The 12,749-nt window shown below is 37.4% G+C and overlaps 1 protein-coding gene across 3 annotated transcripts in view; it reads left to right on the top strand.

Annotated features, from left to right (window-relative positions):
- The window catches only part of SH3TC1 (SH3 domain and tetratricopeptide repeats 1), a 31,799-nt gene extending 21,342 nt beyond the window's left edge, over window positions 1-10,457 (top strand). For all 3 annotated transcript variants that reach the window (XM_027686637.1, XM_027686638.1, XM_027686639.1), the window contains 7 exons: window positions 1,526-3,214; window positions 3,585-3,765; window positions 6,033-6,183; window positions 8,134-8,256; window positions 8,552-8,702; window positions 9,533-9,729; window positions 9,962-10,457. In XM_027686637.1, the coding sequence (XP_027542438.1) occupies window positions 1,526-3,214; window positions 3,585-3,765; window positions 6,033-6,183; window positions 8,134-8,256; window positions 8,552-8,702; window positions 9,533-9,729; window positions 9,962-10,192 (2,723 nt within the window). In that variant the 3' untranslated portion in view covers window positions 10,193-10,457. The remainder of the gene's footprint in view (window positions 1-1,525; window positions 3,215-3,584; window positions 3,766-6,032; window positions 6,184-8,133; window positions 8,257-8,551; window positions 8,703-9,532; window positions 9,730-9,961) is intronic.
- Window positions 10,458-12,749: the final 2,292 nt, after the last annotated feature.

The raw sequence follows: 12,749 nt of genomic DNA, 5'->3' as shown, positions 1-12,749 counted from the left end.
GTTTTTACATAAAATTCTGATTTTTTTTTTGTGTATTTACTGACTTTTCTTCTTCTAATGTCTCTTCAAATTCTAATTTTCTTCTCTCATTGTTTGCTTTCTGAGGTTTTGCTGTAACCCCTTCTCACTAAGTTTTGCTGTACAACATTGTGGGTTTTCACTGATATCAGATGTCTTTCTTGGAACTTGCTATCCAATTGCAGACTGTATGACTTATTTTTACTGCTGTGACACACATATGCACTACCTCCCAACTCCTGCACATTGTTTATCAGGGCAAAATAATGTTTATAGGACACCTGGCAAGTCCTGATTAGAATTCCAGCAGGTTTTTCATCTGCTAGAAAACTTCATCTCATAAATAGATTTCCCAAAGGAGGTATTTTGATGAAGATACAGAATTATTTCCCTTTTACATTTTGTTGGCAAGCTGTCACTATAATTATTTTTATTGTATTATTTCTCTAAACACCAATTTTTATATTTGCTTCTGCTGTAGAGTTTCAGAAATGAGATTCTAAGGTAATGGAGCTCTAAATCTGCAACTTCAACAAGCTCCTGTTCATCTGCAGCTGTAAGCTTAAGCACTGACTATGACTGCAAATTACATCCCTAATCCCTGCCCTATTAAATGGGCTGGATAACAGTGGGCAGACTAAGAATTGATGCCATATCTGTCTTCATTATATTTGTAAGATATTCAACAATATTGTCACCAGGAGAACTTAGATCAATGACAACATCAGTCACCACAAACTTGAGAAAGAGAATCAGGGCTGGTATTTGACTGAAAGAAGAAATCCTATTACACATTGTATAGGCCAGGGAGGCCACACCTGGACAGGAGAATAGAAACTTTGCAGGCACACTCGCAGCAGCCCTGTGAGACTTCAGCAACTCAAATATCACAATCTTGCTTCCTGCCCTGGTTAACCTGCCTTAGCATGCTCTCAGGACATACCCTTACTCAGCTTGCATGCTTGGTTCACATTTCCCTTATACCTTAAGTCCAACCTGTATCCATACCCTGACCTAGGGCCCTTTTTCCAGCCTCCAGTTCAGACTTTGGGTCTTCTTAGATTCTTGTCTTCTCCTGCTTACTAATTAGACTGAACTGTAATTCACTGGCAGATCTCTCTTGCTCATATAGAATATATAGAGTGTATTTTTGAGTGTACACAGACACAAAGCAATTTGAATTAATACTGAACTTCAGTTGGATTAGGGTTGGATCAGGCACAGGGTCTGGCTAGACAAGTATATGGATCCCTAACATGCTTACATGTGGCAAGTCCTGTTTCTTCCCACTCCTCCAGTCTCCCACACTTGTTCCTCCATGATCCTTCTTAGTATCTCTTTTTACATCTTTTCTTGTCTCTTAGCCATACTGTTAGGAAATCACAGTATGTTTACATAATGTTTTCTTAAAAGCATCTTTTACTGAGAAATGTTTTGATTGGTCTATGAAAGGTCTGTGTGCATGCATAGAGGAAGTTATGATCTGTACCTTATTTTTAAATTTCAGAAATTCCATGCTCCCATTCTAGTGCAGGATCCACTAGCAAGAATGGCAAGATAGAAGAACTGCTGAAGAACTTCAAGAATTTGGAGGCCACTCAGGCAGGAGAGCCAGCTACAGAAGGAAAGGAGTCTGGTAGCTCTTCAAAGACTGAAATCTTTCCTCCACCTGAAGGACCTTGCTTCCACATATGTCAAGATGATGTTCAAGCATTTGACATCCCTGAGTCTCTGCTACTCTTCTTAAATAGGAAAGAGTATGAGAGCAACTTCAAAAGCCTGTATGATTTCTCTTACTCATTTACCAATACCTTATTTTATGGATTTTCAGAAGAAGAAGAACTGGTTAGTTTTTTAAGATTAGCAAGGGAAGCAGCAAAGAAAGCAGGTATGTCCTGGGCACTAGCAAGGCTATGCTTTCTCTTAGGTAGGCTTAGTGTTAAAAAGCTGAAGTTTTCCCAAGCTCGTGTGTATTTTGAGGAGGCACTGAGAGCAGTAGCTGGAGTGTTTAATGATTTGTACTTCGTGATTGCTCTTTATACAAATCTAACAGTCATCTACCTGACACAGAAGAACAAAGAAAAGTGTGCTCAGGTTTTTGACAAGGCTACATCTCTTCTCATGGGAATTCCCAACTACATTTGCAGTGCTGACCTGGAGTCAGATATACTGAAGTATGCTCTGAAGAGGACAGTTTTGAGCCAGAACAAACATGCAGAGGCAAGGGCATGCTTTCTACTGGCAAAACATTACAGCGCACGCAAACAACACGACGAGGCCCTGCCATTCTTGGAAAGGTTTCAACTCTTGCTCAATGACCTGGGTTTACAAAACAACTTATCCAACAACTGTTATTTCAAACTAGCAGAGTCTTACAGTGAAAAGTGTTTGCCACACATTGTATTAAGTTGCATAAAGGTTACCTCTCCCCAGAGCTCCAGTACTTTAATGGATTCCCTGAAAAGGATTGATTTAATCATCAAAAATGCTCCCAAACTCTACGGCCTGAGGAAGCTCAGACAAATATTCCCATCCCAAATTGCACCTTACCTCATACAAGCACTTTCGTCTGTGTTTACTGATGAGCAGCAAGGACTGTGCAGCACCATCTATCTTCACTTAGCAAAGCTGTACAGCCACCACAAACGGTATGGAAAAGCCATTGCTTACATGATGAAAGCACTGGACTCTGATGCTTCTGCTAAACCAGAGGAAACTATTAACTACTTGGTTTCACTTGCTTGGTTATATATTCTTTACAAGCAATATGATGTGGCTTTAGCCATTTTAAATACTGTTGTAGGCTCTTCATGGAGCAGTTCTCACCAACTAGGCATTGCTTATAATATGCTTGCTATTGCTTTGAAAAGGACAAACAATACAAAAGAAGCTGCTGAGAGCTACTACAAAGCACTGCGTCTTTCAGAAGAGGCTGAGATGACCCATAACCAAGCTATAGCCCTGGCTAATTTTGGGGCACTCTGCCTGCATGCAGCAGCCAGCAAGCTTGCAGAACATTATTTTATCAAGGCAGTTAAGCTATTCTCCAAGCTTCCAAGTATGGACTGTGGTCAAGACTTTATCCAAGTCCTCCTTCAACTGGGATGTTACTATGTTGGTAGAACTGAAAGGGAAAAAGGAAGGTTTTACTATGAATGGGCTTTTTTAGTTGCAATGGAGACAAGTCATCTGGAGAGTAAGTATATCTTTTTTTCTCTCAAGTTATAAAATGTACCCTCTCTGGGAATTTCTGTTATAGGTATGTTAGAGCTGCATTTAGAAAAGATATATCTTATTTTCTTTATTCTTGCTACCATGATTAAGGAGCTTATGCAGGTAAGGTAATTGTGTTACTATTTTATTTTGGAGATGAAGTTTGAAGTAACCTCTAGCCTTTAACTCTGGGGGTGAATGAAATGGCAGTGGGATCTTCTTATTACGACTTTTATGTTTTTCATTGACTGTACTGTGATTTGTGAAATGGTGAGAATTAATAATTTTAAAACTAATTTAGCTTTCATTTTAAAACAGAGATTCATGTTAGTATTTCCAATCTATTCTCCTAGGTCAACTGCAAACGATTAAACTGCTGTGTCAGTTTTACAGTACAGTTGTTCCCAATGAGGCTCAGTGTGTCATCTACAATGAATATCAACTATCTTTAGCTAGAAAGATGTCCAACAAAGTTCTGGAGGGACAAATTTTGGAAACTATTAGTCAGCTCTATTTGTCTTTAGGAACAGAAAGGTAAGACATGCTAAATGACTTTTCATTCTGATTTTAACTTTTCTGTTATGGAACTCAGTTTGTGCAAAAGCTGAATATGATGAATTTTTTTTCTCTCTCCGCTTTGCTAATACACTTTATCAGAATTGAAGGGTCCAATGCTAGTGGAGATTTCTCTTGTTTCTTTTTGAGTAACTATAATATCTCAAGGGAGACAAGATGTTCAGCAGGAATGAGCAGCATTTGAAGAACCAATTTATTTTTAAAATCTATATAAATACATTTTAAACATTATTATGCAACTCTTGACAACCGCTATATCAGGTGACTTGTTTGCAATGATTTTTGCAAGACTTTCTTTTTAAAAAAAACCCAAATTATGTATTCTGAACAGGTCAGGCATTAAATTGTCACTATGTAAGTGCTTCTCTTTGAGGAAGGGCTTTTTGCAAAACTTATACAAGTATAAAGCCTATGTGCAAAACTGGATAGCTTTAGTCTCCAGCAATTTCTATATTGCTCTTATTTTCAGAATACCAATTTTTTGCTTTCCACTATTGAAAAAACAGATTGCACAAGTTAAATCATAGTAACTAACAGGTGCTGGAGAAACTTACAGGTTTCTCTAACAATGTTTAAAGTACCTTTAAAGGCTTTTTTTTTTTTCTCCTTACTGTACTTCAGGGAGTCACTTTGGATTCAGGTATTTTCAAGCATGCTTCAGTAAGAATTAAAAAAAGTATTCTCAGTTGTGGAAAGAGAACAGATGCCTATTATAGCTTTAAGTGGTTGCAGTCCAAGCATCTAACTTTGCTAGTAGATCACCCAATTTATTTTGCTTTGGTCATTGCTTTTTAATGAAATAGTTGGTGACCATTCTCTGGACAGACTGAAGAGAAAGGGGTTGGTTAAGATTTCAAGCTACCTGGAATTTGCGGAAGGATTTTACTAGCTGGAGAAGCTGCTGCTTTGTGTGCTTGTAATACACAAAATTTAGGTTTCCTAGGAGCCTGGCTCCCAGGCTATATAACCTTAGCAGGCTACCAGAAAATAACACATACTCAATGTGGTATTAGACCATAGTATCATAGTATTCTTTGAGTTAACAGCCCTGAGTAACAGGGCACATATGTCTGTGATGAAGTAACAAAAAACTACTGTGTACATGCCAGCGGACCAGCCCGACCTGTTCCAGCTGCTGTGCTGGGTTATGAATTAGCAGATGCTTCTATCCACTGTAAAAGCAAAGAGTCTGATGGAGGGATGGAAGTAGCATTCAATAATTGGGCTGAGTTGGACTAGTTCAACTATCTTGCCCTTCCTTAGCAGCTTGTTAGCAGAGCAGACTGAAATGCCAGGCTTGTTCAGTGAATCTTTACTTCCTCTCATGATTATAAAATGAGTGACAGGTCTCTTCAATCTCTTTAAGAATCAGAAAGTGATAAAACCAATTTTTTTCCCTCAGATGAAATATCTTGTTGAGATAGAACTGAAATCTTGATAGTGTGAAGTACAAGGGAGGGTATTACTCTAAAATTTGGTTTGGTTCTCTTTGGAGCTCTAAGTGTGTTGTTCTGAAGATGCACTCTGTAAGGGTTCACTGTAACTATGCATGTCATGTTATATTTTAATTTGTTTGTGCCTTGTGCATGGAAGGAAATGCAACAGGTCAGGGTGATGGGAATACAGCACAAGACAGATTTAATGAGTCCAGAGGTTCTATATCTGGTATAAAACATTGTAAAGTCAATAAATCTGATATCTTTCCTTACACTTAAAGAAAATTGCACTGTCTAATGATCTGATAATTAAGGTGCTTCTAAAACTGATCATGTCATGTTCCTATTCTCCTCACCTACCACCGCTCCTCCCTACCACCCCCCTCCCCATTTTCCCTGTTTTTTTCTACAATTGCTGATTAGTCTGAATTGTGCTTAAGTCACATGGCCTAGGTGACTAAAATAAGAGATTACAGATGCAATTTCTTTCTGAAGTTTTTAGGAAAAATACATTAATGATAGAAGAGTCAAAGATGAGGAAAGATTTTTCTACCTCTCAGTTTGAGGTAGAGAAAGGACACATCAAACTATCTAGCAGGAAACATAGATGGAACAAAAAAAGGAAGAGGAAAAAGACTGAGTTCTCTAGTCAATAGTGTAATGTAGCTGTGCACTAAGTAGGGGAAACAGATTGTCTTTTATATTAGCATAAAACTTTTCTCACTATGAAGAAGACCATTTGCAAATCTGAAGAAACTGTTCAGTGATTAGCAGTTCTCCCTGTTTCAGGGCCTACAGGTCAGCTCTGGAATATACCAAAAGAAGTCTTGGAATATTTATAGATCTCCAGAAAAAAGAGAAAGAGGCATATGCTTGGCTACGGGCAGGAAAGATATATTATGTACTGAGGCAGAATGAGCTTGTGGATCTTTATATTCAGGTATGCTGTCAACATGGTGCAGGTGGCATGGTAAGGGTAAGTAATTCAACATAGCGATCCCAGAGATTTTGCTAATAGATGTTCTGAACATATAGTGACACTATTTATGTAATGCTCAAAAGCACTTTCCATTGGTGCTTCATTTTAATCTGTTGCTTGACTCTGGAAAGATTCTAGGCAGTGACCTTTCTTAGTTCCTGCTCTGCTGTAAAAATACTTTTCTCCCATTGTAAAGGGGAGTGCTGCCTTATACTCCAGGATCCATACAGGGCTTGAGTCTTGACTGCTGTATGAGTAGTACCAAAATGTGATCTCTAAATAAAATAACCAGGCACCTGTTGTTAAGATGTTTAGAAAAGAAATCAACAAAACATGAAGATATAGGAAAAAAGTTCATATTAAAATGTCCTGAGGCACAATATGTGGTGCTACTGAAATGAGTTTTCCTCTCAATTAGGTTACATTTTTGGATACTTAAAAGCAAAACTGAATGCATATGTTTACAAGAAGGACCTGTTCTATACCCCTGTTATTTCTTTCTTTTACAAAATGATTTTAGCTGATAGCCCCCAAGTCAGTCACCTTGTGGTACAACAGCAAAATCAGCACGTGGGATAATTTTCTCTATCTGCTTGGTTTTCTCCAAGAGGAGGAGTGTGTCAGGCACATGCATGTGTATTTCATACTGTGCATGTATGGAACGTGGAATTTAGAGCAGAGTGTCAGTGCCTATCCATGAGGAAAGTTTACGGTAGATGATTGGGATGGGGGAGATCCTTCAGGCCTCGTTCAGTCCATTACCTGGAAGGAGTATGCCCTTCCACCCTGCCCCCCACCACGTGGCCCTGGGACCCCAAGACGGAGCACTCACCAGACCACCAGGGGAGAGAGGACGAAAGAGAAAGTTTATTGTGGGAGGGGGCTTATATAGGCCTTGGGGACCAATCACAGGTGAGGGGTCACAATCAAGGTAAGGGGTTTACAGCCAATAAGGAAGGGGTTAACAAAGGACCAATGAGAACACCTTGGGACATCTTCCCAGGACACTCCTGCCCGAGAGATAAGGGATTTACAGGGGAGGTATAGGGGAAAATGCAGTGGCTCTGTAAAGAGCCCTCTTAACATGAGTTTAAACAACATTAAAAACTTCTGATTCATCAGTCCACCTTTGGCAGGACTCTTTCCAAACATCCATTGCCACAGAAAGTCTCAAAACAGGAATCTGCCCACTAAAAATTTGACCACTATGATTTATGCTAGTAACTTGTGCAAATCATCACATCTTAACTTGCCTGTAAAACACAGACTCCACAATGTGAGGCAATAGAGTCCTTAGGCACCTGAAGCCAGAACAGGTGGAAAAGAATTGCTGCCTATGTGCTTAAGTAAAGAGAATGTACTTTTTCATTACTATTTATCCTATCAATAACTGAGTATCCTGGTATTCTTGCCTTGAGGAAGATGCCTGCTGCCTTTCATTAAATCCTTTTTGTTAACAAGGCATGTATTCATCCAGGAGAACAGGGTAGTGGATCTGAATTTATTTACAAAATTCACTTAACAGGCTTTTAAAGCTGCAGTTAACAATACCTACCTTAAAATTGAAACATTTCTATGATATGTTTTGATCTATTTCAAATTTAGTATGTTTCAGCTATCAAATACACTAGTGATTTTAAAGTGCCATGTGCTGACAGAGGTAGCAGGATACCATTGCGAGAAGAAGGGAAAACCAGGCTTTGTTTCTTCTTCAGTAGCTGCTGTTGGCTTGCTCAAAAACAGGTTATCACAAAAGAGCATGTTCTCATCAAATGTAGCCTTTCCTATCATTATAATAAGAGAAGCCTTAGGGATCTTTTTTTCCAATTGCTTGTACTTATTATGTTCTACCATGAAGTAACCAAGATTTTTTTTTTCCCTTTCCTTCCCCATTCCTTATTTTCATTTCAGGTTGCTCAGGATGCTGCTCTTTGCACAGGAGATCCAAATTTAGGAATGGAATTGTTTGAATCTGCTGGAGACATATTTTTCAATGGTACTTGGGAAAAGGAGAAAGCAGTGACTTTCTACAGGGTTTGTGCAATTTTTTTACTGCATTGATAGTTATGTACCTCCACTCACAGGAGGTATTCTACAAATGCTGAACCAAAAGCTGATCCTCTCAGCAAAGAGTTTATAAGCTATTGCGGCTGAGTACTTTGTCATGGTGTTGGTAGATATCTCCTGTTTCAAATTCTCTTCTGGTTGCAAGTTGTGTTATAAGCAAAGAGCAAAATGAAATCAGAATAACTTGATTTGACATAAACGAGAACCTGTCAGTGCACATCTTGGGGTCCAGCCATACATAAGATGCTGTTATGTGTTTCAGGACAGGGCTCTTCCACTTGCTGTTCAGACTGGCAACAAAACCACTGAACTCAGATTATGCAATAAACTGGTGGAATTGCTGATGAATCTGAAGGCCTATGAGGAAAGTCTGGAATATGCGAGAGCAGCTCTTATGCTCAGTGTAAATTTAGGTAAGACCAATTTCTATTATAGCTGAATATGAATGATACCTCTAAAAATACAGCAGAACTCTAAAGCTTTATTCCATTTAATTCATCAGGTTTCTTGCTAGGATTTCATAACAATACTATAATTGCTATTTTTTGCCTCTGGTCAAGAATGAACAACTTTATTGATGCCTCTTCTAGCTCTACGTTCATAATGGAAAACCTTTGATCGAGTGTAGAATTAAACCTGGGATTTCAAGTCCAAACTGAGTATGCTTCTAACAGCTAAGATGTTATGCTGATGAACAATATTGTCCCAAGAGGCTTTTGAGTGTCATATGCTTTCAGATTTGCTCATAGCCCTGCTGGTGAACCAACAGAGGATGAAGTAATCAAAAACGATAGGGCTAGTTTTAAAATTACTGTTCAAGCTTGGGAGCTCTTCAACTGATTAAGAACCCTCTCACCCCTCTTTACAAGAACAGACAGGTGATTTTGAGCAGTCTGAAAATCATCTTTTTGTCTTTAATCCTGCTAGTTTTCTGTCTGTCATTCCTTTCATAATAATCTACTTGTATTCTATGTAAGTATGCACAGGGTGTATATATATACATGAGAGATTAATATAGCTATTTCTTAATCCTGGACACTGTCAAATCCTACAGCAGGAAATTCAGAAATTTCATGAGATTTTTCTTAAAGGGCATGTATCTCTTAAGCAAAAGTAATTTTATGCAATAAAGGCTCAGCAAATTCAATACAGAAATTTAAAAAAAATAGTGTAGATGTATTCTGATTTGAGACTGATTACTTTATCTCTTTGGTTTTATCTTATTCATATGTCATCTCATTAGGAAATCAGCTAAATGAACGAATAGCTTACCATCGTCTGGCTTCCATCCATCACCATTTGGGTCACTGTGAACTAGCTGAACATTTCTATTTAAAGGCCTTGTCCCTCTGTTCCTCTCCTCTGGAGTTCGAGGAGGAAACACTATATTATGTCAAGGTGTACTTGATCTTAGGAGATATTATATTCTATGACCTTAAGGTAAGAAATTATAATAACTGCTACAGAAAATTGTTACATTGATTAATATTTCATAGAATCAAGTTTTGCTGTGTTCTGGTTTTGTGTGTTTGAAATGTAAATAATAAAGTGGAAAAACCTACTGAAGTTTAGAATCTATATTACTTTTGTTAGATATCTACAAGCCTGAGCTTGGCAGTTGTCTTACACTAGTTGTACTATAGAGGTACTATTTTTGTGTCCCTTATTGCAGGATCCCTTTGATGCAGCAGGTTATTACCATTTGGCACTTGCTGCTGCCATGGACCTGGGCAATAAAAAAGCTCAACTGAAGATTTACACCAGACTTGCAGTAATCTACCATAACTTCCTTGTGGATCGGGAAATGTCTCTCTTCTTCTACCAAAAGGCAAGAACCTTTGCAACAGAGCTGAACGTTAGGAGAATAAATCTAGCTCCTGATCAGTATTGCAAGAGATCATAAGCATCTTTGGAAAATTCAGTCTAACTGCTACAAAAGTACCTAGAGAAATACTGCACTGGCTCTGTGGGAAGATGCATTCAGTGTTTCATTATGCATGTGCTGTAAGCCAGAGCTCAGCAACCCAGACCATATTACCAGTTTATGTGACAGTGAATTACATTTCATTGTCTTTAAGATATACAGTCTTGTACTTGTTTAAGGATGTGAACCAAAACCCAACAGTTTTGTTTTGGTTTTTTTTGTTGTTGGTTTGTTGTTTTTTTTTAAACTGCAGTTTTCTTTGCTATATGTTTCTGCCTTGCTGGATACTAGAAAATGATTAAATGCAATGAAAAATATTTAATAAAGTGTTATAGAGGAAAAAAACACTCAGTACGAATTGTGGCTTTCTTTCCATGACCCAGCTCTATTACTTTTTTCATATCAAGTAAATACATTTGCACAAGCATGTGAGGTGGGGTTGAGAATTGTTTTGATCGAGTTCCCCAGACATCACCCCTCGTTTTCTGTCAAATTCATCTACTGTAGTACTAGTTAAGCTTTTTCTTCTAGTTCCAGAAAACTAGAAGAAATAATATGTAATAACTATATAATGTAATAACTATATAAGCTTTCTGGTTTCCAGAACTGAAAGCTCTAGTACTATGTGAGTTTTTGTGGATTTCAGTTGTCATATGTTTGGTCTTTTTCCCTATTTTCAAAGACTTTCTTTTTTTTAATCAACCCTTTTCAGAACTGTCAGTATTGCCTACAATGACTTATTACAGCATTTCCTACTGTGTTGCATATAGCTAAATTTTGTTCAGAAAAATGTATTATTTCACTTCAGTTGCAAAAAAATCTAGATTGTTAATTTTGGTTTTGCTAAGTCTTTGTGCTTCAAAACATTTCCATACCAAAGCTATGGCAAAAATGACATACTAGATCAGGCTGCATATTTTGAGAAGGAATGTAAGTGTCTTAAAGTATGGTAATATTACAATTAAATATTCAGATACATTATGAGATGATGCCTTTTCTTCGAAGAACTTCCTGCAGAAACTGCTGGTTTATTTCACGCTTCAGAGGCATGACAAAGAATGGAAACATGGAAGTGTTTTTTAGAATTTGCACACATAGGAGCTGTTGGCTACGTAATACATTTGTTTGTACTGTCAAACCTGGGGAAAGGTGCAAACCACCTTTTTTGCTAATCTGTGTCTATGTAATCTCATGGCTTTGTTTTTTTGCCTAAGAATTTTCTTTTTCTAAAATCTGTCATTCAGAGCATGTTTTGAATTCTTTCCATATGTACATTTCGGTATCTGACTATTTTTGTTGTCTTTTTGACCTTGTGAATTCTTTGTCAGTTTTTTTACTTCTTCCCTACAGGAAGTAAGGATACATATATATATGTATGTATGTATGTTATATGTGTATTATACATGTATGCATTTGTATGTATGTATATATATATTATATTTTTAATATATATTTATAAAATTGAGATAGACCGACACTTAAGATACTCTCCAGGAAGCAGGAAGTGCATCTTTTTTCTTGGTCTTCCCATAGTCTATACAACAGATAATTGTCACTACCATGATAACCGTGACCTGTTACCTTGAAGAGATTTAATGACTTAGGTAGACAAGGTAACTCTCTCCATTCCTGCTCTTAGCTCAAGGTCCAGAAAGTGAAGTGGCCCTTTAGCACTGTACCTTTGAGCTTATAGACTTTGTATTTGCTATTTCTAGAAGGCTTTTTACACAAAAAGCATTGTAAGCATTTCATTTGTTTTTTCTTTTGACACTGTGAAGTTGAAAGTTTTACTGTTTGGGTGCATTAGGAACTTACCTTGAAGACTCAGATTCATGCTGGTGCCATACTGTTCCACTAAGCATGGGAAATTAATTATCCCATATTCACGTCATTTTTTTGACCTGAAAACTCAACAGAAGTCCTGTGTGATCTCTGCAGAGCTGTGAAAATTGTGGATGTTGCTCTCTGTTCATTAACTTGCTTTTCAGTGCTTGACAGACTATTTTCCATTTCATTTGGTTTTCAGACTAGACAAATTTATAACCTCTTGCTGGTTCTGATTGTTGCATTCATAGGCAGTCTCTTTGTATTCTAGGAGGGGAAGTTGCAATTCCTTATCTGGAATTCAATTTTGCTGACAAGACTTGTCTTCTTTTTTTAATGGCTACTTCATCTTGTTGTATTCATTCCACAGAATTTTTGCTTTCATATCAGTTTAGTTCTATATTGTTAATTCACCCTTTAATATTAAATTAAGCTTTAGCACTGTATAGTACATGGAATTTCTTGGACTTTCCCTTGAAGCCAGTTGAACAGCATATAAAAATGTATAGCTTTTCAAAAAGCAGGATCTGAATTTTCTCCTTGCTCCGATGACATGGGAATTCTGTGTTTTTTCTACTCAGTGTGGTTAAAGTGCATCATGGACATAGGATTTCAAAGGACTGCATTTGTATTATATATATAAATGGCATTTTTTTATTTTTAAAAACTTGTTCAAAACCTGGTAGGTCTTTAAATGCATCTTTTTCTCGAA

The sequence above is a fragment of the Neopelma chrysocephalum genome, unplaced genomic scaffold, assembly GCF_003984885.1.
Source record: "Neopelma chrysocephalum unplaced genomic scaffold, ASM398488v2 Primary Assembly neopelma1_71, whole genome shotgun sequence".
NCBI lineage: Eukaryota > Metazoa > Chordata > Aves > Passeriformes > Pipridae > Neopelma > Neopelma chrysocephalum.
The sequence above is the reverse complement of the archived record's forward strand: the minus strand, read 5'-3'. Positions and strand labels throughout refer to the sequence as shown.